The sequence below is a fragment of the Acinonyx jubatus genome, chromosome D1 (assembly GCF_027475565.1).
Source record: "Acinonyx jubatus isolate Ajub_Pintada_27869175 chromosome D1, VMU_Ajub_asm_v1.0, whole genome shotgun sequence".
Lineage (NCBI taxonomy): Eukaryota > Metazoa > Chordata > Mammalia > Carnivora > Felidae > Acinonyx > Acinonyx jubatus.
Window position 1 is genome coordinate 91436476 of NC_069390.1, and position 26686 is coordinate 91463161.

Sequence of the window (26686 nt, forward strand, 5' to 3'; positions counted from 1 at the left end):
GTCAGGCTTTGTCCTCCTCTCTGAACACTTGCACTGAAGCTTCCAGATACCTGTGAGTCTCTGTGCAGAGACATTGAACCAGCCCAAGTGGAGCACGGACTCCTAACAAGCACGGGCTGCCATTTGTCACCTCCTGAGAGACTTGCTGACAAATCAAATCTGGGAAAACTTGTAGATCTTGACCTTGAATCATCCTTTTTTATTCCCAAAGGTGTCCAACTTTGAGATCAATGGATAATAGCTATGAAGTTTTGGGTGACTGCTTACACAGGGAAAAATGTGTGAAGGTTGGAAACTAAATCCCTTCCCAAATACCACGGCTACCTAATGCGTGTGTGTGTGTGTGTGTGTGTGTGTGTTTTGCACAGATATAAATGACAGGGGAAAAAATATATACTTTGTACAAAGTATTTTAGGTTGGCCTGCCTCCTATAGATCCCAAATCCATAACTACCAAGTGTGGGGAAATGATAGATTACTCTCTACCTTCATGCTCAGAGCAGTCGTGGCCAACCCCCTGTGTGTGGGATAAGAAGTAGAAGGCTGAAACGTGAATTTCACTGAGAGTTCTACATGGGCCACCCCTACAATGTCTAATATGGCACCCCTTGTGCCCACTGCCTTCCTAGAGACAGGGCTTAGAGGTCATCTTAATGTCCCATTCATCATTCTTTGATCAATGGCCTTAGAGCAGGTTGTGCTATACTGTTCCTTACCCAGAGGGGATCCTGTAGCCGAGAGACTTGTGGTGATCCCCACTGTTTACAAGTTGGAGAGGGAGAGCAAATCAAGAGTTCCACATAAAAAGTAGATGATTTCATAGCCTCTTAAAATTGTATCCTGACAAAAGCTAAATTAGCTAAAATTGTATCCTGACAAAAGTGATGCCACACTACCCCACAATGGAGACATTGATCTAGTCTGCTAGGTGGTGCTGTGTGATATATGTTAGAAGTCCCTCAAGCCCACAAAACACACCTCCTAGGTCATTTTTTGGCAAGTTCCTTAAATCTCTCGTTTATAAAAATGGGAGTAATATTAACATTCTTTACTGACACATGGTATCAGCTATTTGATCTAAAAATTCATCAAAATTACTGTACCAAAGTTCAGGTACGAGAGAATGCATAGCCATTCAGTCATGCTTCATCCAGCATGCATTGCCATTCATTCAATATCTACTGTGTACCTGTTGGGTATAAAGCATCAGTCCTGGTGGGGTAGACTAGCCTAAGAAGTAGCCTCTGAGCTGTCTAGGCTGTCTTCCTAACCATCCCTGGATAAAAACCGCCAAATTATTTTTTAATGTTTTTATTCTAACATAAAGCAATCCATGTCTTGTTCTAGAACCTCTCTAAGACATAAACTGTTCCATCAACCATTTCGTTGCTGCTTCAGTTGAAGAATTTTTATTTTACTTTGATTTTTATTCAACATGTAAAGAAACCTGCTGCAATTATTTTATGGAAGAACAACAGGCAGAGAGGTGAAAGGGATTTTAAAAGTTTCCCTAGTTAGTGGGGCTCAAACTTGACATGGGGATTCCTGACATCTCACTCTTCAGATAACTTAAAGATCATTTTTGGCTGTCAAACAACTCCTTGTTTCTACATTGGTTAATATTATTTTTTTAGCTCTTGGTACCCATCTTTTCCCTAACCCGTGTCTAAAAAAGGTAAAACTTTCATTAAAGAATCTCTAGTTAACATCTATCTATGGTACAAATAATAAATATTTTGTCATAACTTCTTGGCTTAAACCTTTAAGTATTTGGCTGTTGTCACATAGGAGCAAGTTTCCAGATGTGGAAACGGTATGGAAATGAAGTGTTGATTATCCTCACAGGAGCGCAAAAAGTCAAGGTTGGACAGGATTTCATAGTTCATAGGGTTCAATCTTTATTCTCTGTTTCCATCCCAATACTTGGAAATATTCTATTCCTCACAGGCTGAAATCACAATTTTCATTATATTTACCAAACATGTTCTAAGCATTTTCCTAAATGCTTTGTAAATATTAAGTCATCCTCATAAGCAACCCTATGAGGTAGGTACTCTTACTATCCCCATTTCACGGATGGGGACAGGGTACAGAGTGGTGAGGTGATTTGCTTGAGGTCACTTAGCTCAAGGTTAAATAGGAGTCAGGATTTCAAATCAGATGGTTTGGCTCCAGTCTAAGCTTTTACATACTTTATATTACACTATCTTGCTCCATAAAATAAAAATAAAGAAAAACGAGGGACCAAGGTCAAGTGATGTAAATCCAGTTGATAGAAATACCAAAAAAGCAGCAACTGAGTCTAGTGGAAAACCCAGAATCTTAGGATTGGGCAAGAGTCCGAGACAAAGAGACAAAAGCTACATAGGACCTCACAGACAAGTGCTCTCATCCACCCTGTGTTTTTGATGGGTCTTTGCCCTGTTGGACTTGGCTCCTCAGTGGCTGAGAGAGAGATTCAGTGGAGCAGCCCATACATGGAGTTTTCAAGGACACACACAGCCATCTCTCTCTTAAGCACGGTCCACTGGAATGTTTGATACTTGGGTTGGTTTTCAGAAGCGCCACTGGAAGAATCAAAGCCACAAACCAAGAATGTATTTGTTTCTTCATCTCTCTTTCTAACATCATTATTGGTGGTTGCCGTTTACTCAAGGAAAAAAGTTTCCAGAACCCCAGCCCCCAACCCCACTCCAACACACACCCTTCTTGTCTCAGTTTCTTGGGACCGAAGAAATGACAGGGATCAAAATCTGGGCCCAACACCACAGAACAAGAAAGTTTCTTTTTCTGGTATTCATCACATCATGTTGGGAATCCTGAAGAATGTGCATTTAGTACAGGCCCTGCCTTCAGAAGAACTCAGGGTAGTTAACGTGGGTAGCATTTATGCTGTACCTAAATGCTACATAGCCATCCCCTCCACTTGTTTTCTTTTAATCTTTGGGGATTTCTTTGGTTTTTCTGTCTTCAAATTGATGTCCCAGTTTTACACTGGGAACACGTAATAACTTCCTACTGCTGTAGTAACAAATTACCACCAACTTGGCAGTTTCGAAGAATACAGATTTATTATTGTACAGTTTGGGAGATCAGAAATCTGAAATAGGTTTCACGAGGCTAATATAAAGGTTTTGGAGGCTCTCGGGGAGAATCCCATTTCCTTTCCTTTTCTAGTGTCTAGAGGCTGCCCACACTCCTGCACCAGTATACCCTTCTCTGTCTTCAGAGCCAGCATCTTCTAATCCGACAACAGACACTCCTGCCTGCCTCTTTGATTAAGGAGCGCACCCTGATAATCCAGCATAGTCTCCCCATCTCATGGTCCTTAATCACATCTGCGCTTAACATATTCACGGGCCCGGGGAATTAGGCTGTGAGCATCTTTGGGGGCGGGGGCATTGTTCTGCCAGCCACAGAATATCAGGCCCCACCCTCCATGTCTAAGGATCCCTTCCTTCCACCCTCCCCACCTCACTGCCCCCTTATCTCCAGGAGGACTCTCTGGTCCCCAGGGCCCCCACCCCACACCCATGATGTGTTGAGTCTCCTTTCCCCCAACTTCAGTCTTGCTGAAAGCCTCAGAGTGCCAAGGGTTCCCTTTCTTTTCATTACTTCTTTCCCGCACCCCCCCCCGCAACCACACACCACCCCAGCCTCCCAATGGCTCTCTAAAGGAGAAATGCAAAGAGTTATTGCTTTTTAATTACAAGTGCTATTGTAACATCTATAAGGAAGAACACTTTAAGCTTAATTGAGACCAAATGTGAAGTTAAATTAAATGAATAACTAATTAACGTAATGCTCCTGCATTAGCCCCAAGTGAGTGCTGAGGCCCAGAGAGAAGGCAGGTAGCAGGCTTGTGGGGGAACAGTCCGAGCACAGAGCTGAAGCAGGGCAGGGAACCTGGGACCTGGGAGACGAGGGCAGAGGGACAGATCTCAGGGCTGGGGATTTTCCACCTTTGGTGTTTCCCCCAAACTCCCTCCCACAGCCCAAGTCCTCATTTCTGAGCCAGGCGTTGAGCTCCACAAGCCTTCTGCTGATCGCGGGTGCCATGCCTACCCTGGGCCCAGGCACCAGCTGGCACCTCTTGCTTCTTTTCCAGTCCCCATGCTGCACTTGTAGGGGCTTGCTCTGCATTGGTATTAACTCCCTTCCTCTTCCAGGTCCCCTCCAGACCTTATCAAACTGACCACCTGCCCAAGTCCCAGGCATTCCTCCTTCTGACACCTTACACATTCTTTCCTCCTGCCCCGGGATCACCCACCCTCCGGCCCCTCTCCCTTCAGGCATAGGGAGGGATGTCTCTGCTCCAGTCACTACCTCCAGTGTTTTTCTCCTATTGTTTTCATATTTCTCACTTACCCCTCCCCCAGACAAGCTCCTGGGGGGCGGGGAGTGTGTTTACCACTGACTCCTCTCCCTTCACACCAGTCCTTCGAGGTAGGCAAGGGTAGGACTATTTTCTCTCCATGAGGACACAGGCTTAAAGGTAGCCAGTGGTGGGGCCAGGGAAGCGGAAGTCCCCCACCACCAGAGGAGGTCTCCCAGGCCTCCTACCCCGATCTGGTGCAGTGGAAAGAAGGCCGAAAGTTGGCTAACGAAGCACCCTCTGCTCCCGCCTCCCCATCTGGAAGCAGGAACGGTGTGTGGCCCATGCCAGGCTTTGCCGGGGAATGGTGGCACCATCTAGTGTCTGCTCTGAAAGAAGCATCTGAGAATGCTGGATGTAAGGCCTGGCCCTGGGGCTCCCGAGGACAAGGTCCCTGACTGGCTCCAAGTCAGGGTGAGCGGCAGGCAAGTCAAAGGCTTACCGGTGTGTCACCGCAGCAGTGGGAGCCACCTATCTCAGTGTTGCCCTGGCCCAGGTGTCCCAGTGAATGTGACGGCTGTACCTGGTATGTGGCTCCAGCTCCCCATTTGACCCACGGGTCATCAGTGTGGCCATGAGCATCTCCCCAGGGAATGCCCGCTGTAAGCAGCCCCAGTACACGAACCCTGTGGTCCCAGGCCCCCAACAACCCATGTGACTGGGCCAGGCCCTAATGAGGGTGAGCACAGGCACAGTGGGCAACAGGAATCTGTACTGTGCTGATGGGTGGCTCCAGAGGACAGGGAGAAATGCCAAGAGCCGGCCTGGCAGGCAGCATTCCAGGATTGGGCGGGGGGGGGGGGGGGGGGTGGCTGGGATAAGTACATGGGGAACATGGGGGAGAAAAGGCAGGCTGCAGAGCGCTCCAGGCATCTACACATGTGACAGCTGCGGGAATGAACCACGCAGCCTTCTTTCCTGCTAGTCTTGTTGCGCTGGTGCCTGTGCTCAGGGCAGAAGTCCTTGCTCGGTGTCCACCGTCTGCTCCGTTCCTGGAGTAGGGCTAGCAAGCAGTGAGCACTCTGCAACTACCATCCACACACTGGTGTTTTCAGTCATGCCTCCCTCCCTCCCCAGCACTGCACTGGTGTTTGCTCTTCCCCTGGGGACGCAGAGGGCTGGCAGGAGACTGAGGCAAGGGAGGCCTTCACTCTCCAGGGCGGCGCAGGCCCAGGCCCAAGCCCAAGAGTGATGCCTCCCTAACTTTTGCACCATTGGCACCTCCCTTGCGTCTCCCTAGTCCTGGCCCCGGAGGATATAGCAGTAACACTTTAATCGACTCAGGTCAGGAGTTAGAGACAGGATCAAATGCAAGGGAGAAGAGTTTCCAATGTGGGGGAATACACGAGAAAACCGGCTGGTGGATGAAGAAGCCAGGTGAGGCTGGGCAGCTCCGAAACAGGGTCGGAAATCCACCGACAGGTACAGGCTGGTCATGGAGGTTCAAACTGAACACGGGAAGGAGAACACACCTTTGCCAAGCCTTGGTCCATGTCAAGCCTCTGCCTTCGGTCTTGGAATCTGAACAAGCTAGAGTCTGAGCATATCCTCCCCTTAGCAAGCTGGAGACACCACTCAGCTCTGATCCCCATCCTTTCTGCTTGCGGCTTCCAGAGCGCAGGCCCTTGAGTCTTCCATTCCCCATGTTGGCGGTCCCTTCCCATGGAGAATCGCCTAGCCCCTTAGCAGCCCTGTGGGCTGGCTGGTGTTAGGTCAAGAGGCTTCCATCAGCCATCACTGGCAGTTTCCATAGTCTTGCCCCCGGTGGCGGGAGGGGGAGAGCTCTTTGGGAATCAGCTGGGGCCCTCCGTGCCTCTCTTCCAATCAAGGCCTCATATTTCTTTATACCTGCAGGAGAGAGGGGCAGTGGAAGAGAAAGTGAGGCACCGGTTAATAAGCCAATGGTCGGAGCAGGGAAGATGGGTTTGTAGGGTCCCTTAATAATTGCCTCTCATCCCTATCCTCTACCATTAGGGAGCCCTCTCACCTCTTCAGCAAGCCAGGATAATAGCGAAAACCTTACAACGTTTGTACCACATCTGACAGTTTTACAAAGCAGTATTACATATCCCATCTTATTGCAGCCTCCTATTGATCTTGTTGGGTATTTAGGGATAAGCATCTCCATGTTATACACATAAGGATGTGGAGGCTCAGAGGATACGCCCAAGGTCTTATAAATGAAAGTGAGCAGAGAAGTCAGGATTGCCCAGGGATTTCTGGTTCTAGGCCCAGTGCTCCCTCTACCCTAGTACGTTCCTCCGCTCCCCCACACACTGGCCTTCTGCAGACAAGGCCCAGCCTAGGATGGCAGCAGTACAGAGCAAAGCAGACTCTGCTGGGACAAGCTGAAGGCCTTAGGCACATTCCATGAGTTCTGAGCCTCTCATCTAGAGATCAGAGAACCAACCTCACGGTTGCTGAGAGATAAGTGGGTATGTCTGAAGTCAGACTCAGTTCCAGGCACAGAGCAGATGCTTACCAAGTATTCATCCCCCTTTCCTGCTTCCTTCTTCCTCTCCCAGCCTCCCCTCAGGCCTGGCCTGGGGAAGGCAGAAGGGAGGAGCACCGATCCTCTGCCCCCTCCTCCAGGGCAGGCAGATAGATACTCTGCTAATGCCTCCTGCTCTCAGTTCCTCTCTCCCTGAACCTGGAAGATGCCATCCATAAGTGGGAGTGCTTCCCCAGATACGATGCTGGTCATCATGACCCCAGGGGCTTCTTCCACACATTTACCATCTAGGACCAGGTCCACGGCTCCGGCCAGCTCATTAGCCAGAGCCTCCTGCTCAAAAGGAGAGCCAGAAAGGCCAGAGAGAGCGTTACCCTCAGCACCAGCACACAGCCCAACCTCTTGCTGGCTCTGCCTCAGCCACTAGGCTATCTGTGCGGCCTCCACACCCGCCACCAGTGGGCAGTACACAGAGAACACACCAGGCCAACCACCGAGACTTGATCGGAATTTTCTCCCAGAGGCTTTGATTGGTAGTTGCTTTTTTCTGTACACCCCAGGCAGAGGGGCCGGATGATCTCGGTTTCTGAACTTCAGGAGGTACGTACGGCTCAGAGTCCGAGTTCAGAGGGAAAACTATTTCCCTGGATCCTGCCTCTGTCCTCAGGGTACATCCAAAGCCCTAAGGAGAGGAGTCTGCCAACCTCTGTGGCAGCTCAGGCTCCTTAGGAAACAGGTCCCGAGCACCATGCTCTGCTCGGGGAGAGAGTCTTTGGAGTTGGCCCCCAAGAAAAACAAAAAGGAAGTTGGAAAAATCACAGTGGAGGAGAGAGGATTTGCATGCAGGCCCCATTCTAATGGCACATTAGTCACCGACTTGAAGAAAATACTCACAAAAGTCATGGGACTTGAGGAAAATACTATCGCGGGTGGGTTAGGGCCAGACTAGAGCTATGGAGACATATGGGGACAACAGAGGACACATTAGCAGGGTTGGGGGTAGGGGTGGGGGGGCCACGGAGCACATCCAGGGTCTGGCTCCACTCTGGGCTATAGGTGGGCTCAGACTGGGTGCTAAGCACCAGAGCACTGGTTTTAATGCCCACAAGAGGTAAGGTTGGGGATACAGCTATAGCTGTCTGGAGGACTCACCCTCTGTCTCTGCCCAGGGATGACTTCCAGGCTAGGATCTCTTTGTACACCAACCGGCAGAGGAGCTGTAGGGAGTTCGAGTACCCAAGGGAAGGGAGGGAAATATTAGCAATGAACACATGGTTAGTCCCCGGTGCTAGGTGACCAGGGGGCTGGCAGGAAGGAAGGTTGTGGGCACAGTTTCACCTGGCAGGGGCTCACTCATGGGAGGAAAGTAGTTCTGAGTGAAAGGCAGCTGTTCTCATGTTCCAGAGCCCCTCACGGCCAATGATTTGGACCTCCCGGGTTCTAGCCTGGCAGGACAGGACATTCACTCCCACCAGTGCCCATGTGTGTACCCCAAGAACTCGTACCAAGCAGGCCAGGATGTCAGCAGAGATGAGCATGTAGAAGACATTGTTCCAGCCTGTGGGTGAAATAAGGCCAGCCAGGAGGGGCCCCAGAGCCGCACCTGCAAAGAACACAATGTCAGAGAAGGGAACCCAACAAGGGGCCCTGAACCTCCCTGCCCACCTGTGGGCAGCATTCCAAGAAATGTGCTAAAAACAAGGCTCAGGGCTCAGCCGCCAGGAGCCAAAAGCTAGAGTCACAGACCTATGGACCCAGTGCCGTCGATGATGGCCGTGACGGTGGAGAGTGCCTTTGCGTTGCCTTTCAGGCTCTGGTGAGTTCCCTGGGGAGAGAGAATGGAGTGGGGAGGCCCAAATGGAGAGGCAGCACCAGGCAGGACCAGGGCTGGGAGTGGGGCTAACTTGGGGAAAGGCAGCAATTGGGCTTGGAGTTGAGAGAAAAGGCCAGGGGCCGATGGCAGATTCTGAAGGACTTTGAAGATCTCATATGCCAGGATCTCTGTGCACTGGGAGGGGGTAGGGATGTTGAGAAATGGATCTGGAGCCCCCAGGCCCTGACCAAGCCCCCAGAGTCATCCCCGGCCCCAGGGGGGCAGCCCGCTTACCAGGTCAGCAGAGACTGCAGTGGTGATGAGCGCATAAGGGCCATTGACCAAGGCCCCACAGATGATCAGCATTACTGAGGCAGTAACAGAGACAGCTGGTTACGGATGAGGGACCACCACCAGCCCCAGCCCCAAAGCAGGTGAGACCGCCCCCTCCGGGCATCAGGCTGAGAACCTCCACTTCCCTGTGCCTCCCACCGATGTCCCCAAGCCAGCTTCCTGGGGTCCCCAAGGCAAGGCTTTTCCTGTGGGCTGCCAGGACTTGCATCCACGCCCTCACCTATGGAGTTGATAATCCCACTCTGACCAATGAAGTTATACAGGAACATCTGGGAGGGGAGAGGGGAGAGACAGTCACGCCCAGGCTTCCCCATGGGCTGCCTGGGTTAGATGGAGCCCAGAAGTCTGGCACACCCCCTCCTGCCAGGGAACCTCAGAGGTCACCTTACTCCTTTTCTTTCTCGAACCCAGACCTCTTGGTCTTTAAATGTCCCAGGGATGGAGGGTCCAACACATGGTAATATACTGTTGCCCTTTTTTTCACAAAGATTTCTCTCTTACCTAACCTTAATTTCCTATACTCTCCTTGACCAAGAACTTTAGCAGCTGGCCTCCCCTTTCTCCACCAAGGCCAAGTCATCGCTAATCCCTTTCCAAAATTCTCAGTCCAAATCTCTTTCCTGTGTTCACCCTGGCTTCTCCCCCGCCCCTGGGTGTGCACAAGGATGGACACACACGCAAAGAGATAGGCGTGTGCATAAATGCCCGGGTGTGCACACATTTCAACAGCCCGCATGAGTCCATGTGAGCACATGTGCTTCACTCTTGAGGTTATACACACCATGGGGGCAGCCAAGATCAGCATGATGCAGCAGGTGGTGGCCCTGCCATTGGTGTAGTCAGAGATGAGCCCTGCCATGATGCCACCTAGAACACAAACCGACTCACACGTTGCTGCCCCAGGTGTGGCCACGGCCTCCCACTACATGGCACCCCAAGCTTTGCCCCATCCTCTACCTGGTGCTAGCTTGGGCATGGGCATCCAGAACCAACAGAGCTTCTCCCTCTCAAGCCCTCCCGGCACCCATTGCTCATGAGAAGATCAAACTCAAGAGCCAACTTTCTTAGGGCCACCCAACTGGGCAGGAGCTGCCCAGGTCATGTCACATTGGCCCTGTCCTGTCCTTCTGCACTCGCACAAGAGAAAAGGAGAATGAAGCCTGAGGCAGAACAGGGAAGGGCCTTACCTATGATGCCACCAACATCGAAGAGGGTAGACAGGTCCCCAGCCTGTTTGGCATTGAAATGAGCTATGCAAAACACAAATATGTGGTCAGACCTGGGGGCTCAGAGCAAACGTCCTGGAGTGCCACTGCCATAAGAACCCCTATAGAGCACCTGATTCGGTCCACTTCCTCCTTTTTCAGATGAAGGAGTGAAGACTCGTGGGGAAGTCATTGGCCAGGGTCACAAGTAAATTTGCAGCACTTTTGGACTGGACACCTTTCTGCCCCTCCATCCCATCCTGTAATTCCTTCTCCCCCTGCAGGTTGGCCTTGACCCCTTGGAAAAGCCTTCCCCTGAAAGCACTGGGATCTGGCCCATAAGAACCCTGTCCCACTGGGCCACTTTTACCCTGGGGACACAACTCTCACTGAGCCGCAGCTCAACCAGCCACATTCCTGCTCTGCTCCTGAACAACTGGCCTCCTCTGCCAGGAGCCTTCCCACCCATTTGAGACCTCTGCTAATAAACAGAGCCAGGAAGGAGACTCACAGGCAAATGGGGACCTCAGGTCTTAGCCCTTGTCCTAGGATTAGAAAAAGGAATGTCCAGAAGCTTGAGTTGTAGCTTAACCTCAAGGTTGACTCATACAAGGCCACAAAACAAAGAGTCACAGTGTCCACGGAGCCACCCTGATGCTCTACTTCTATCTTTGAAAGAGGCCCTATGACAGGGCTGTTGGGCAAGATATGAGCTGGGATTTGGCCTTGCATAATCTGGCCTTGCAGCATCCCGTTCAGAGCAAGTACGGTGCATGTAAAGCAGCCTTGGCCCTCCCACAGGGCTTGGAGGGAGCAGCAAAGCCCTGGAGCAGAGGGCCTCAGCCCTGCAGGGCTCTGCGGTCAGGGGCGGGGGAGAGGGGGCCCAGAGGAGGGCAGTGCAGCTGACCCAGGCACAAGCCATCCATCCCAGGAGGCTCCCGGCAGCCCCTGGGGTGAGAAAGGCAGGCAGTGGGTAGCTCACTAGGCCCTCTCCTGGGGTTTGGGGAGGCATTCAAAGGCAGATCCTTCCTAGCACCATCTATCCACTCATCTGGGAGCCAAGCAGGCCTGAGGTGGGTGCTCCTGTACTTAAGGCTAGAGAAGTTAGGCAGGATTACAGAATAAAACTTGGGTGTTCCTAATCTCCAAGGAGGAGAGGTGGCTGGCATTGGGGTCTCTGAGGCCGTGTACAAGGTCTAACTTCCTACTTAACCAAAATTTTTTTTTAAGTCTCCTTTTGCCCTACGAGAGGTTCAGCAGACATCCTGCCCATACTCTGGAGTCACGCACATCCCATGACAGGTTTCCTCTCCCTGCCAAAGATGGCCTTGGCCTCCTCAGAGACCCCCATCCTCACCTCTTCTTCCCCTTTACTTACCCACATTGAAGATGTAGAGGGGCAGCCAGTAGAGGAAGGTGTAACTGACCAGCTTGGCAAAGAGCAGACACAAAGAGAACTCGACCACACCCTGGAGAGCATAACAGAAGGCATGAGGGAAGAGATACAAGAGATCCCTGGCCCAGGGTAGCCCCAGGGGCTGACTCAGCACCCCAGGGCTGCCACCACCTAGCCACAAAGCAACCTCAAGTACACCTCCATCCAATCCCAGTAAAAGCGATGTGCCTATGCTCCAGTGCTGTGTCAAGGCAAGCCTCCCATGTTACTCCCCCCAAGTTGGCTATTCACCCTAAGCATCTCATGTAAAGAAATTCTGGAAGCCATAGGTCACCCCGAGCGTCCCCCCATCTCCTGACATACAGCAGAGAAATCTAGAGAGCCTCTCTCTTCCCTCCATCCTGCAAGCTTCTCACCGGGATCCGGAGCGCCCCGAGGAAGCTGATGGCGGCAGGCTGAGCGCTCGGCTCCTTGGAGCATCTGGCGGGGGTCTCCAGGCTGCTCTCCTTGTTAGTGTACGGACCACTCCCAAGGTCCTCAGGGTTGTGCTGGTTCTCTTCCAACCCATCCTGAACAGAGATGAGCCCTTGCTGTGAGCACATTTGCGTACCACCTCCCACCAGCTGGAGGTATAAGCCACGTGAGAGGTAGGGGTTCCCAGGCTGGAAGAGGTACACGCTCCTCTCCTGGACTGAACTACCATCCGGCGAGGCCCGATCAGGCTGTCGGGGAGCCAACCTGAGGGCCTGACACTGAGCCCGTGAGGTAACCCACTGAGCTCGTGGGTACACGAGCCCCTCCTCCAACTCCCTAGTCCCCTCTGGGACCTGTCTCTGAGGATGGATTGGCAGGGTGGGGGTCGGGCTGGGGGCACTCACACTCGTGTGGTGCTGAGGAGGCGTGCAGTCCACATCTTCGGGGTCTGAAAAAAACAACCCGCTAAGAAGCTTCCTGGCGGGCCAGCCCCCGCTCCCTAAGGTGGCCAGTCTACTTCCCAGCACAAGGGAGCCTGCAACCCAGGTTCGAGAGACACATTCTAAGTGTGGCTCCCCTAACAACCACCTGGGTCACTACTGCCTTGTGGACTTCCGTTCTCTTGCTACAAAGTGGCCACCCTGCCCGGCCTAGCTCTGTCTCCGAAGGCTGTCAGGGAATGGGGAAGAGGACAGGGAATGGGGAAGAGGACAGTGGATGGGGAGTGTCCCGTCACCCCCACTCTCCCCTTCTCACACTTCAGAGTCAGCTGGCACTTGCCGAGCACAACTACAGGCCGTGCGTCCCAACTGTACGTCTCACTGACACCTTAACCAACCCCCAACCCTAGGAAGTAGATGCTCTTATTCTTAATTTACAAATGAGAAAACTGAGGCCCAGAGAGGTTGTCTGTCCCGGGTCACATACAGGTCCTCCAGCTCCACGACCAGTAATCCTCCCCCTCGAGCCAGCTGCCTTCTCTCAGACCCCGAGAGGAGAAGAGGGAGGTTCAGTTCTGAGCCCTGTGGGGAGGGAGGGAGGGGTCCGCTCACATTCGATGAGGAAGAGGAAGGTGATGACACCCATAGCAGCGGTGATGATGCCAGGCACCACAAACGACAGGCCCCACTGCTCATTCACCCAGATGCCAGCAATCAGGGAGCCCAGGATGTTGCCCACAGACGTGTGTGAGTTCCAGATGCCCATGATAAGCCCCCGCCTGGAGGGGAGGGAGCAATGGCGGGGAAAGGAAGGGGAGGAGAGTAAATAAATAAATAAATAAATAGTCAGAGAAGCACAGGGTTCATCACAACTGCCCTGGCCAAGTGCAAAACGCTGGCTGCCTCCAGCCTCCAAGCCCAAAGACAGCCAGTCAGGGAGGAGGCGGAAGGCTTGCCTAGCGTCAAGCAAGTGACAACGAGGCCTGGGGTCCTGCTCCCCTCTGCCAGCAACCAGAGGCAGCACACGCGGGGGCTTCCAGATGGAGCTCTCCCTGTCCTGAGGACATCAAGCCCCCCCACCCCCAACCCCACTATGGCTGCTGGTCCTCCACCAGGGCCACTCTGCCTCCAGGGGACATTGGCAAAGTCTAGAGATTTTGCACTGGCCCAGCCCCAGGTGTGCTACTGGCATCTAGTGGGTAGGTGCTGCTAAACCCCCTACAGTGTGTCAGGTGGCCCCACAGCAAAGAATGATCCAGGCCCGAATGTCGGTAGGGCTGAGCTGGACAATCTCTGCTCTAAAGCAACATTTTTTTTTTTTTTTTTTTGCACGAAAGCCAGTTCAAGTACAAAATAATAATAATAATAATAACCACAATAATAAAGTTTTAACAGTCTCCATTTTTATCTTCATGCAAGATGAGAATTTGTCTGTTATGAGGCGAAAGCATAACTAAGGTCGCCTGTTTTTATGGATTAAAACCTTATCAAGGAGCAAATCAGCACTGCTTTTTAGTCACCAAATGTGACTAAACGTGAAAGTCAGCGAGACAGACACAGGTTCTAACCCTTCTCCCTGAAATTATACCGGGACCGTGAGTGACCTCCTCACTCCCCGCAGCCCTCCCAGGGTAACCCCCCTCTCCTCCTCCCTCGCCACACTCACTTTCCCTTCCCGAACCAGTTGCCAACGCAGGTCACCACAGAGGGCCAGCCTGTGGTCTGGACAAGCCCATTACAGATCTGCAGGGAGACCAGAAGTTAGTGGGACAGGCCTGGGCCGGGCAGCAAACTCCCAGCTCTGACCCCTCCCAGGCCGAGGGGCCTCCACGGCCCACCCTACAAGTGCCCTCTTCCCTCACACACACCCTAATGCCACAGGTTGGTTTCTCCTCTGGCCCAAGATCCTTCCCTGCAGAGACCGAGCCCCTCAGGCATCTCAGGGACCTCGGGGTAGTGCTCAGTGCAGACTTAGGGAGGATCTGTGTGATCCTGAGAAGTGGAAGTAGGACCGCAAGGCTCAACAGAGGAGCACTGGGCTGTGAAGAAGTTATCCCCAGCCCAAATCTGCCACCACCTGGGGGTGTCTGGGAAGGACCAGCAGCCTCTGCAATCCTTCCCATGATGGAGCAGAGGTCTGAATGCAAGACAGAGGCTCGTACCTGGATGAGCACAAAGTACCAGAGCATGTGGATGTTCCAGAAATATCCTAGGCCAAAGAGCGAGGTGAAGAGGCCACTGAGCAGCATTCCAGCTGACAGGTAATAACGGAGGGGGAGCCGCTCCCCAAAAATCCCGCTGGAGAAGAGAGAGTAGGATTTGTGGTCAGTCACCATCTGCACTCCTCACCTCTGCCACATACTTCCTCCCCCGCCACACCACTGACACAGCTCTGGCCCAGGTGACCACCAGTGACCTCTGTGTTGCCTGCCACACGCCAGGGATGCTCTCTGGCCTCCTCTCACTGGACTTCCCTGCCTTAGCTGCCACTGCTGAACATGCTCCTTAAACTGTCTCCGTGGCCTCCTCCCCTCGCTCCCCTCGGCTCACCACTGGACATTTACTTTCCCTGGGGCACAGTTTCCTGCATCAGTTTTGTGGTTGTAACTACCACCTAGATATAAAATAGCTCCAACCACATATTTTCCATCCTGATCTCTCACCCTGCAGGATCACACCCAGGTGCCTTCTGGACATCTTCACTTGGGTACCCCCGAAACATCTGCAACTCAACACCCTGAACTCTCCCTCCTCCTTCCCCACTCAGTCCCTTGGCCTGAGCCCTCTTCTGAGTGAGTGTGGTGAGTGAGTACCTTCTGAGTGAGCCCCTCTTCTGAGTGAGTATCTTGAGCCCCTCCAGCCAGAGACCATGGAGCTTCCTGCTTCCTGCCTCCCCTCCCATGCCTCGCAATTCATCCTCCAAGACCCTACCTCTTAAACGGTTCTCCAGGACATCAGCTCTCTTCAGCTCTATTATTGCTGTTCTAACTCAACTTCTCAAAGCTCATCTGGGCCATTGTCAAATCTGTTCCTAAGTGTGAGTGAGCAGGCCTTCAGTCTCGTCCTCCATCTGTACTATCTTCCATCATGCCCAGAATGATCTGTCTGAAATATCTGGCTATATCCGGACATGACACCCCTGGGGACCACCTTCAATGGCTCTCCTGTGCCCGCATCTGGCACACAATAGCCTGGCTCTTCAGCCCCATCTCCTGCCACTACTTCAAATTTTACTCTGTTATTAAAGCTGTTAGGAGTACACCCCCAGTCAGATCGTGCTGTTTCCCACCTGCCTTTCTTTGCCCATGCTAGTCCTTCTGCCCAGCTACTTCTCCACTGCTCTTCCTCAGTATCATCTCCTTCCAGAAGTCTTCCCTAACCCCTCTTCTCTAATCCCAGCTGGCATGAGGTGACTACCCCTGAGCCCCAGAGCGGCCTGTAGCCACCTCCCTCAGAGAGCCACCATACTGGTTTGTAACCAGCTGCTGATGAGTTGGGCACCTCCATTAGGCTGTGAGCCTTTGGAAAGCAGTACCCTACGTTTTCATCTTTGGTCCCTGGCAACAAACACCAGGATTGCTATGTAAAAGCCATGCTCGTTGGGCTAACTTAGGCCCAGGACAGGAGAGTGGTATTCCTTGCCATTTCTGTGTGCAGGGCTACCTCTGAAGGATCCCAGTTCAGGACAAGCCGTATTTGTCCAGCCACACCACCACCACTGTCATCTGAGAGAATAACCTCAGAAGGAGCATCCAGGAAAGACTTTCCAGGAAAAGAAGAGTCTGTCTGCAAGGTGACGGAGGAGGCCGGGTGACCAAGGTAAGGAAATGAGGATGGCCAGGGGTTGGTGGTATGTGCCCAAGTCTTGGTCTCATTTCCACCTGGGGCGGGGCATCGGCTTTTTCACTTCAACCCTGCTGCCCGCAGGTTCGTCAAGGGGAGGCAGCAGCTCTGATCCCCCCTGACTCGGGGACAGTCACGGGCTCTGCCAGTCTCTTACCTGATAAACATGCCGATGGCATAGGCCACAAGGAAGGCATTGTCCACGGCCCCCAGTAACTCCTTGTAGTTGTTCTTGTCTGAAAACAGATGGCAGAGACAGAAAGCTGGTGCTTGGCTGCCCCTGCAAGAAGTCCTTACCGGCACTGGACAAACTCTTCCTGGGGAGGGGAGCTGGGGAGTGGGGAAGAGCAACTTGCCCTGTTCGTACCAAAGGGAGCCCAGTCGCACCACGTAGTGTCGTTGAGACTGTGGCTGTCATTAATGGGCTTGATCAGCTCCGAGCAGTTCTGGTGCAGACGGCTCTGAAAAGGCAATAGGACGTGTGGGTCAGGGGTCATCAGCAAGCAATCTGCCTCCCCAACCACACCAGCACCACTGCCTCCCCACTGGGCTCCATGCTCCTTCGGCTGACATGACATCCTGCCTACTGTGACTGGTTATAGGCCAGGTGGCCACATCAGGCCCTCAGTGAAGGGGAAGAGGAGTCTATGACCAGAGCCCATAGAGCCCAGGGTCCCTGCCCTCTCATTCCACCCACAGCCAGCAACACTGCTGTCAAAAGGAACACACAGGGAAAGTTCCATAGGAAGAACAACTACTGAGAATGGGGCTTGGCCATGGGAAGGGGTCGTCTCCTGACTATGGTTGAGGGAATAAGGATGGTTATGGGCCAAGTTCCACACCATTCTACCAGAGTTTATTTCAGCTGAGGCCCAGCATCTCCTGCATTCTTCCTTACCACCAGGCCAGCCTCACCTTGACAACACTGATGGGCTTCCTGGACATGTGATAACAGGTATAAATGAAGAAGGTGAGTAGCAGGATGAAGCCTCGGAACCTGCAGGAAAAGGCAGGCATCTGGGTCAGCAGGAAGTTGGCCTCAGCCAGAAGCTCAGACACGGTATCCCCACGGGACTTGCTCTGGCAACCCCAGGGCCTCAGCACCACCAACTCTCTACCTTCAGTCTCCCCTCCAGACAGTTCCTTGGACAGAGGCCAAGGGGAGGGTAGGAACAGATGCCCGGGGTCCAGGGCACTCAGGGAGCCCTATCTCTCTGGTCCCACCTCCTGAGGCCCTTCAGCAGAGATGGCTCAGTACCAGCACCCTAGACAACACAAATTACGCCTGCCCCTCCCCCCACCCCCGACTCTTGTCACCCCCCACACCTCTATTATCCTTTAACCTCGCCAAGGTCAGGACGCCTCTGTGTCTGCCTGTATGAGACATGGTGGCAGCAAAGTAGAATTGTTTTTAATAAGAATACCAGAAATGATGGGAGCAGGTGGGAGGCTGACACTGGAGAAGGTCTGTCTCTAAAGTGAGCTCAACTCCTCTCAAGCCTTGAACACAGCAGAGACAGCACCTGCTGCAGTCCAGTTAGGGCAGTAGCCAAAAGTGGGAAATCTGGTGACACAATCCACATCCTCTTCCCAGGCCAGATCTGGTCTATCCCACTGGACAGAAGGATCATTCTTTCCATCTGTGGCTCACACATCACATGTACCCTCTCCTACCCCCACTTCTCATCCCAAGGACCGGTCTGGAATGGAAAGAACAGATCATCCAGGCACCACTGAAGTTTCCACCACACGCCCGGCCACTGCCCTTCTCCTGGGAGCCTGGGAAAAGGGCCTCGACGTCCTCCTGAGTCAGCGTCTACGCCCCTAGCAGAGCATCAGCTGAGCTGAGTCAGCCACCAGGAGCCAGGAAGTACTTGGAAAATAGACCTCAAAACGGACCCCCAACTCAGGAGAAAAGGCTAGACATTAGGAAAGAGCCAGAGCCTTGGTTTATTCACGATCTCATGGAGAAGGGTGGGGAAGGGTGGGAGGGGCCCTGAAGCCCTTTCCATCCCTTGGTTCCATGAATCTGAAGGGCAGGACACCGGAGGCTTACTCTGACGTCTTTAGAGATCTGCCTCCAAACCCCAAACTCACTTCCCCCAGACATGTCATGAAGGCTACCGCTTGTGAAATACAAGGGAATTTCAGAAGAGCCTGAATTTAGGTTGGGCTCCCAGGACCCTTCTTACCTCACCCTGGACTTGAGCTGCCTACCTGGGTTCTCTGACTCCGTTCTCTCCACTACCTCACAGTGTATCTTCTGAAGAGAATGTAGTTACACACCCTCCGTCACCTGGCTACACATTTTTTCAGTGGCTCTCCATTCTGCTAAGAGTGAAGTTCCAACTATTTAGCCTGGATTTTATGCTTCTCTACAAACAGGTCCCTCTGGCTACCAGTTTCCAAGGTAGCCACAGAGGTCCTTCAGGGACTTGAGCCTCAGGGAATGTGGGGTTACTCCAAGTGACTGTTACAGTGACTGACATCGGAAGGCTTAGTGGCCTTCCAGGTCCCACCAATCGGCATATGCTTCATAATTCCTATGAAGGACTTGTTAATAATTCCAAGTTCAGGGACTTGTAAAATCTGGGGGAAATTCTCTGAGAAGGTGGCCCTTCTTCAAAGAGTAATGGATGAAAGAAAACTATACCCTGAAGATAACCGGTCTAGTGCCCTGGCTGGGAAGCTACTTGGTTCAGGAAAAAAGCTAAAAGCTTTGAGTGATGCTTCTAATGTATTGTGTAACCAAATGCAAGTTCCTAAATCTTTTCTCCCTCTGGTTTCCTCATCAGCTGCACATGGATGATAGCACCGACCACATCTATCTCAAAGACAGGTGAACACAACATTACTCTCACCCTAGCCCCTAGGTCCCTGTTGTACCATCTTTAAGATCCCCACCCCTGTCTGCAGGGCTCAGCTGAGCCTATCCTGGCTGCTACATGGATACAGCCACTGACCATGGAGACAAATCAGATTTCCTCTGGGTCTGAGAGATCCTTGTAGCCCCACTGAGGCTCCCGACTCTGTTCTCTCATGATAGGCCCAGCAGTGAGGAAGGCCTTTGCCAGCTAGAGAGCCTGGTGTTGCCTGGGAAACCCTCTCAGGAGCTGGTGAGAGCCAACGAGGGGCCTAAAGGTCTAGCATGGTTTCCAGCCACACTGCTCTTCTCACATGCACTGCCCACCATCACTCTGCTTCAACTCCAAGCTTGTGACGTGATGGAGCAGAGACTCTGGCCTTCAGTGGCCTGCTCATGTGCTCCCTTGGGAGCGGATCCAGAGGATCCACAGGGGCCCACACTGGTATCCTCATCTGTGAGATTCCAGCCTGCCCCCCTCCAGCAGCCTGGCCTGCCCCTTCTCCCAGCTCTGACCCCAACCTCCAGTAGAAAACCTGATACCCAAGAGAGCAGAAGGGCATGATTCTGGGGGTAGGGGGGACAGGAGGATCAAACATGTTGTGATGCCAGGCCCGGCATGGATACCCTTTGGAACTTCCTTCCTGGACTCCAAAGAGGCAGTGGGATGAGCTCAGAATCCCATGGCTACCCGGGCAGAGCACCTGTTCACCCAATCCATCTTCACTCCACAGTCTTCCTTCCATTCCATTCTGCTTTAGCAGCTATTCTGAGGAAAAGGCCAAGGTGCCACAGTTCAAAGGGGACTAGGGTCATCAATCAGGTGAAGGGCTGAGCTAGGCTGAGGCAAAGGCTGCCAAACTCATAGTCTCTCACAGGAAAGATAGCGATGGTCGCTTGGGCGTGAAGAAGTTTCACTTCTCTTCTCTTGAACCGTTTCTTCAGAATCAAGAGGCCCCAGGAAGGGAGCGGGGAAATATACACAGCTGGCCTGGGGAGGTTGGGGGTGCTGTGAGGGGACGGATGGCAGCCCGGGTGGCAGGCCAGGCTGGGCAAACATGCTAGGCACGAAGGAACGTGCACGGTGAGGCCCCCATACTGTTCCAGGTGAGGCCGGCTGTCCCACCATCCTCTAAATCCTTGTTAGCAAAAAGTGGCACTTTGCAGAGTCCCACCTCCCCCACCTCCCAACACTGGACACTCAGTGACTGGGCTAGGTGGAGAGGCTAACGAGCTATCTCTTAACTGCTAGCTGACAGTCCAAATACCGACCTTATCAAGACTTTGCACTAGGACTTCTTCTGAGGTAAGGACAAGGAACAATGTGTCCCAAAGCAGCAAGGGGTTAAAAACAAACAAAAACCTCAAAGGACCTATTATCACCACCAGCACAACAACAAAAAACTCCAAGAAACAGCACAGCAGTGGGATATTGGCCTTGGGAGACAGTGGAAAGGAGCCCCTTTCCCCAGTAGCTACCCAGTCAACACCCCACCCCCACCCGCATACCTGCATCCTGACTCCTTGCTTTGCGACCACATCGCTACCCCCCTGTGAGGCCAGTCCCTCATCAACCACTCCCTACCTCCCCCTGCCTCAGCCAGTGGCTGCTAGTAAGGGTCTGCTCAGGTAGCCATGTGACAGGCTGGGCTGGCTGTGGCTGCAGGTAAGCTTGGCACTTGCCCTGAGGAAAGGGACTCGGTGGCCTGTCCTTGGAAGTGCCCTGTTCTGGGACTCAGCAAATCTGCAAAGGATAGAGGCTGGGAACAGTAAGAACAGGCCGATGGCGAGAGTGCCACCACCCACCCCCTGCCAAATTCCCCACTGCCACTGGGAGACACCCTGGTAGGGGGAGGCCAGCCTGGAACAGACAGCATGGGGCAGAGCCCTGAGCCAGGCCTCCCAGCACACAGGATGGGACAGGAACAGGCCACATCTGGGAGCGCCCGTCAGGACTGAGGGCACAAACCCCTCTTGGGGGCAGAAAGTCAACCCAAGGAATCCTCTACTTGTTCCCCTTCCCCCAGCTGGGTCTCAGGAGCTTGCTCGGAGAGATCAATTTGACTCAAGGCTTAGTCCCAAGATCCTTTCCAGCCATTGGCAGGTAGCCACAAGAAGCCACAGGAGTTTATAGGATAAATGAATAGATAAGATATTGATCACTTTAAGGAAAGAAGAAAGCTTTGAGAAGGAAGCTCTGTAAGGGAACCCCCGAGTGCTCAAACAGAATGAAAAGACAAGGCTTTAAGCTACAGCTACAGCATGATGTTTTATTTGGGCAAGTGGAAAACGTGGAAGAATGTGAGGGTTGGAAGGGTTTGGAAGAGGTGGTCAACGCTATGCAGACAGCACAGATGGAAATGTGCTGATGGTGGAGTTGTGGTCCTGCCCAGCGATCTTCCTCTCAAGATTCTCTACGGGCCTAGCCCCACGCCTCACCCTCATCCACCACTCTCCTGAGCATGAAGGATCCAGGGTAGGGGGCATGAGCCGGAGGCCAAAAGGAGAACAGCAGTACTGCCCCTCCCCCACCACGACCCAAGGACCAACTCGGGCACAGCCAGATGGGGGAGTGGTGGGCTTCGGGGACTCTACCCCTGGTGTCCGTCCTCAATTCTGTTATTACTTGGGGACAGCTCCACTCTGATCTCAGCATTCGGTTGGTACAGTTTGAAGAAGAAATAAGGCCTTGACAGACCATTCCAGACCAGTTCCCGGGCTCTAGGTCAGACAGCCCTGCCCAAAGCCAGGGAGGTACCAATCTGCTCAGTAAGAAGGGAAAGAGGAAACAGCAGGGAGGAAGAGGAAGTAGAAGGCAGCAATCACGAGTGGTGGTGGGGAGGGAGGGCAACCACCACAGGGTCATGTGCTCTCAACCAGCTCTGACCCTGAGGGGCCCAAGGGGATGGGGCGGGAATAATAATTTTCCCTCCAGTTTCTCCTCCTGGATCTCCCATTCCTTTCCAGAGCAGCGCCTTGGCACCACAGCTCATTTTAAGGAGCCTTTCTGCTGCCCTTCCCAAGCACTTCTTTGCAGTTACCAGGAAAATCAGACAAGACAGCTGCTTCACAGCATCTGGGGCCCCTGATCTGAGGCCACGACGGAATAGGGAAAAGAACGTCAGACTTAGACCCAAAGAGGCTGAGTCCTGCTGCTTGCTGTGGCCTTGGGCAAGTTGTTTAACTCTCTAAGCCTCAATTTGATCTTCTTTAAATAAGATAATAAGCTCCTACACACAAGATTGTTATAGGATTAAATGAGATGTAATGGATGTGGAAGCATCTGGTGTACGGGTTCTTGGGATGCATTTGAATGTCTTATGTGTCTACTAAGGGTGGGCTCTAGGATCTGGCAGTGTGAGCCCTCAGCAAACTCCGGAACGAGAGCCACTCAGTTTGCAGCCACCAGGCAGCCTCGGCCTCCAGCTCCCACGGGAAGGTTAGGGTGTGGGGAAAACAGTGACGTGGGAGTTCACAGCTCCGGCCTTCCTGAAGCCTTCCTCCTCCCTGTTCCTGCTCATCCAGCCGGGCCTCCTCCCACAGACTTTTCTTCTCCTTGTCTCGAGCGGTTCCCCCTCACAGGGCCCCAGGAAATGGGCCCAGCCCCGTAAGCACCAGCCACAGTCATCTCTGGCAAGGTGCCCACATTGCCGGCTGCCCCCAGACATGCCCATGCAGATGCAAAGCAGAATTCTGGCAGGGCACCAGCCCGGTCCAGGGCTGGGGTGACTCTTTCAGCCATGAACAAGTTACCCACCCCATCCTGACACAGAGGGGGAAGGGCAGTAGTATTGGCTTCCTGGGCAGAGACCTCGCAGTCTCTGACTTTTGCTTGCACACTTCCGGCTGCCTGTCTCTCTCAGCCTCGTCTCCAGGGACTGCTCCTTCCGCACCCTACGCCCCTGCCAGCTGCAGTTACACGTTGTTAGTCCTGAATAGACAGACTGTCTTCACTTCTGTGCCTTTGCTGGCTCCACGGCCTCCAGACCCAACAAGTCCAATGCTACTTTTCCCTCCTGGCGAGGCTGGATCCATCCCTCCCTCCACAGAACTGCCCAAGCACTTAGCAATGACCAAGGGCTAACTGTATGCCTGGCACTGGGCTAAGGGCTTTAAATACCTTCTCATGTAATCTCACCCAAACCCCGTGGTATAGGTACATCGTCATTTCCATTTTGTGGACAAGGACCTGGAGCCTTTTTACATTTATTTATTTTTGGGAAACAGAGTGAGACAAAGAGTAAGCGGGGAGGGGCAGAGAGAGGGAGACACAGAACCCCAAACAGGCTCCAGGCTCCAAGCTCTGAGCTGTCAGCACAGAGCCCGATGCGGGGCTCGAACCCGCGAACTGCGAGATCATGACCTGAGCCGAAGTCGGACGCTCAACCGACTGAGCCACCCAGGTGCGCCAGGACCTGGAGCCTTTAAAGGGTTAAAGTGATTTGTGTGAGGCCAAAGGGCCCTGTGATCTTTCCCCTCCCTCGCTCTCACCCAGAGGGCAGCAGAAAGACCCTGGGCCTGAGAGTCTGACAGACCTGGATGCAAACTCCAGCCCAGTCACGTCCCTAGCTACGCGGTATCGGACAAGCCACGTTACTTCTGTGCCTCCTTATACCCATACGTTAGGCGGCGAAACGAATAATCGCCTGGCAGTGAACTACAAACAAACAATGTCTGGCACAAAGTAGTAGAAACAGTGAGCAGAATAAGTCAATAATTAATGTGTAGTCAATGCTTAACAGGAGCCTGGAACTGGTCTGAGTACTTTACACACTGTACCTCATTTGCTCCTCACGACAGTCTTGTGAGGTAGGTATTACCAGTGTCCTCACTTCACAGACAAGGTATCCAAAGCTCAGAGCCAGTCCACCCTCTGGTGTCCTAGTCTAGGGAGGTCTGCCTAGGTCAGCTTTCTTCACTTCTGCTTAATTGAAATGCCCTCCTTCGGGACCCATGAAGTAGTAAGTCTGAAAACTGCACACATCCTCTCTCCGGTTTGAGCCTCAGTTCCATCCAGGAAGGTAGGACCGTGTTTTCATCACTGCAGGCCTCAGAGTTCAAAATAATAATGTGCCTCCAGCAGGAAGTACGTTAACGTTTAGTGTTTGATAGGAGTCCAAACCTACACTCATCGGGAAAGAAGTGAAAGAACACTTCCTGAGTGCCACTGGAAGTCAAGGATTTTCACACATCATGATTATCCTCAGGAACCCACCTGGCTGGGGGGCAGCTGGATGGCTCAGTTGGCTAAAGCATCTGGCTAAAGCATCCGGCTCAGGCTGTGACCCCACAGTGCCTAAGTTTGAGCCCCACGTCAGGCTCGGCACTGACAGCACGGAGCCTGCTTGGTGTTCTCTGTCTCCCTCTCTCTCTCTGCACCCCCACCTCGGCACATCCTCTCAAAAATACAAAAAACATTTAAAGAAAAAAAGAACCCACCTGTTTTTTACTGATGGGGAAACCAAGGCTTAGAGAAGTTAACTGCACAGGGCATACAATTTCAATCCAGCTCCATCTTAAATCTGGGAGATGTTGGAGAACACAGGACATTGCTGGAGTCACACTTTCAAAAGTGTGTAAAGGACACGTGTGGTTGTAGAAAGCTGTGTTATGTGTATTCGTGAGCTCTTCTAAAATGCTGGTATGGGGGCATCTGGGTGGCTCAGTCGGTTAAGCATCCAACTTCAGCTCAGGTCATGATCTCATGGTTCATGTGTTCAAGCCCTGCATCAGGCTCTGTGCCTAGAGTCTGCTTCAGATTCTGTGTCTCCCTCTCTCTGCCCCTCGCCCGCTCACGTTCTGTCTCTCTCTCACAAATAAATAAACGTTAAAAAAAATGTTTTAAATATTGGTGTGGGACAGGCTGTTTACCGTTATCTACCCTCCCAACCCCCTTCTCTCTAAAATGTAAGTTATTTGGTTAAAGGACATAAGTAATGTGTATGAATGAAACTCTGTTAGGAACAACAGTGGCAGATAGGTACAACTTGGTGTATACAGTGATGAGATGCATTTTTGTTTATTAAGAAGAAAAAAAGGAAAGTAATTTATACAAATGTAAAATGACGGGTCATTCCGGAATAAGAAAAAGGACAATGAGGGATAAAACCTGACTAGATAAATGTGTAGGTTTGTGAAAAGAGAATTTGACTTGCCTTAGATTATAGTATGTGCAAATGATGAGTCTGAACACAAGTAATTATGGTAAAATTTTGTTAAAATCTGGCACAGTTTTTATTTTATTCATACTATTTTCAAAAAGAGGCTCTAGTTCCTTTAATATCAAATATGTCAGTGCAAAAGTAGAATTTGGTTTTTGTTCTGTTAAAATGACAAAATTTTTTTGACCATTGGTTATTGGTCTGCTCTTAAAGAAAGGCTGTAAAATGTTATGCTCTTACCTCCTGTGTAATCTGCCGACATGGCAGAATTTGTGTGTCTTCACAGAATAATTTTCCACACTTTTTAAAACAAAGATTTCCCGCTTAGGAAATGACTTAAGTTTCCTTACAATGTTACTTTCTATGTTTATTTTTTCATGTATTATTGTCACTTTCAAGTGGGTAGACAAGAACTATTTCTTAGGCACTCATGATAAGCATTCAAATGTCCTAACAACTTTTGATTTTTGCCTTCCCCAAATCAAGTCCTACGTGCAAAATAAAATTTCCTGGATATCTTTTATACCTAAAAGTATCTATGAGATGTCCAAGAGGGCCCCTAGAAAATCACAAAGATTTGTGGGGGTTTTTTTTTCACTTTTTAAAAAGAGAGGTGCTACAAATAATTAGGTTTATTTGATATGTTGCTACTGACCAACTGCATGAAAATAACTGTGAAATCAGAAGAGACTCAGCCTTCTCTAGGTTAAATTTCTCGAGGTAAAAGGTTATTATTTACATAAATATTTCACAAATTGCATGCTGTATGAGAAGTTTCTACAGATCTCTCAGTGCCCTCTGGGCCCATGATCTGCCACCATGTATCAGCACCCCCAGTGGTGCTTTGCCTGATGATAACAACACAGTGTTACCAGTCATGGTTTCAGTTATGATTTAAAATGTTACCTAGGCTGCAATCCTACTTTAATTTGAACCTAACATCTGCTAAGTCAGTGGTTTTCAACTCAGGATGCACATCAGACTTTCCTATGGAGTTTTATTAAAATACAGATGTGAAGGGGCACCTGGCTGGCTCAGGTGGAAGAGCGTGCAACTCCTGATCTCAGGGCCATGAGTTCGAGCCCCACGTTGGGCGTCGAGATTACTTAAATAAACAAAATGCAGATGCACAGGACTTACTCCAGACTTACTGAATCTCTTTAGTTGATATTCTTGGTACATCCTTGGTATATTATATAAATTCTGTCTCAGGATTTTTAAATATCTCAAGATTCTTTTCCTCTATAAAAATTGTGTTCGTTCATTTTTATAAATCAGGTGTCATGTTCACCATCTTTGAATTTACCTTA

The 26686-nt window shown here is 51.6% G+C and overlaps 1 protein-coding gene and 1 long non-coding RNA gene across 5 annotated transcripts in view; one reads left to right on the forward strand and one right to left on the reverse strand.

The window, feature by feature from the left end:
* Window positions 1-3052: 3052 nt before the first annotated feature.
* SLC37A2 (solute carrier family 37 member 2) overlaps window positions 3053-26686 on the reverse strand; it is a 30713-nt gene continuing 7079 nt past the window's right edge. For all 3 annotated transcript variants that reach the window (XM_053203922.1, XM_053203923.1, XM_015074078.3), the window contains 17 exons: window positions 17268-17349; window positions 16720-16813; window positions 16510-16588; window positions 14672-14807; window positions 14176-14252; window positions 13122-13288; window positions 12474-12517; window positions 12012-12164; window positions 11578-11668; window positions 10182-10244; window positions 9776-9861; window positions 9215-9263; window positions 8935-9008; window positions 8574-8652; window positions 8333-8430; window positions 7980-8044; window positions 3053-6223 (listed from right to left, as the gene is read on the reverse strand). In XM_053203922.1, the coding sequence (XP_053059897.1) occupies window positions 6208-6223; window positions 7980-8044; window positions 8333-8430; window positions 8574-8652; window positions 8935-9008; window positions 9215-9263; window positions 9776-9861; window positions 10182-10244; window positions 11578-11668; window positions 12012-12164; window positions 12474-12517; window positions 13122-13288; window positions 14176-14252; window positions 14672-14807; window positions 16510-16588; window positions 16720-16813; window positions 17268-17297 (1401 nt within the window). In that variant the 5' untranslated portion in view covers window positions 17298-17349 and the 3' untranslated portion in view covers window positions 3053-6207. The remainder of the gene's footprint in view (window positions 6224-7979; window positions 8045-8332; window positions 8431-8573; window positions 8653-8934; window positions 9009-9214; window positions 9264-9775; window positions 9862-10181; window positions 10245-11577; window positions 11669-12011; window positions 12165-12473; window positions 12518-13121; window positions 13289-14175; window positions 14253-14671; window positions 14808-16509; window positions 16589-16719; window positions 16814-17267; window positions 17350-26686) is intronic.
* Window positions 6178-24471, forward strand: LOC113593237 (uncharacterized). 2 transcript variants are annotated; one of them, XR_008290586.1, is made up of 4 exons: window positions 6178-6479; window positions 10484-15310; window positions 16167-16328; window positions 17257-24471. It is a non-coding gene; the product is annotated as an uncharacterized LOC113593237 (long non-coding RNA). The 2 variants fall into 2 exon arrangements; XR_003413329.2 differs by having other exon boundaries at window positions 15180-15310.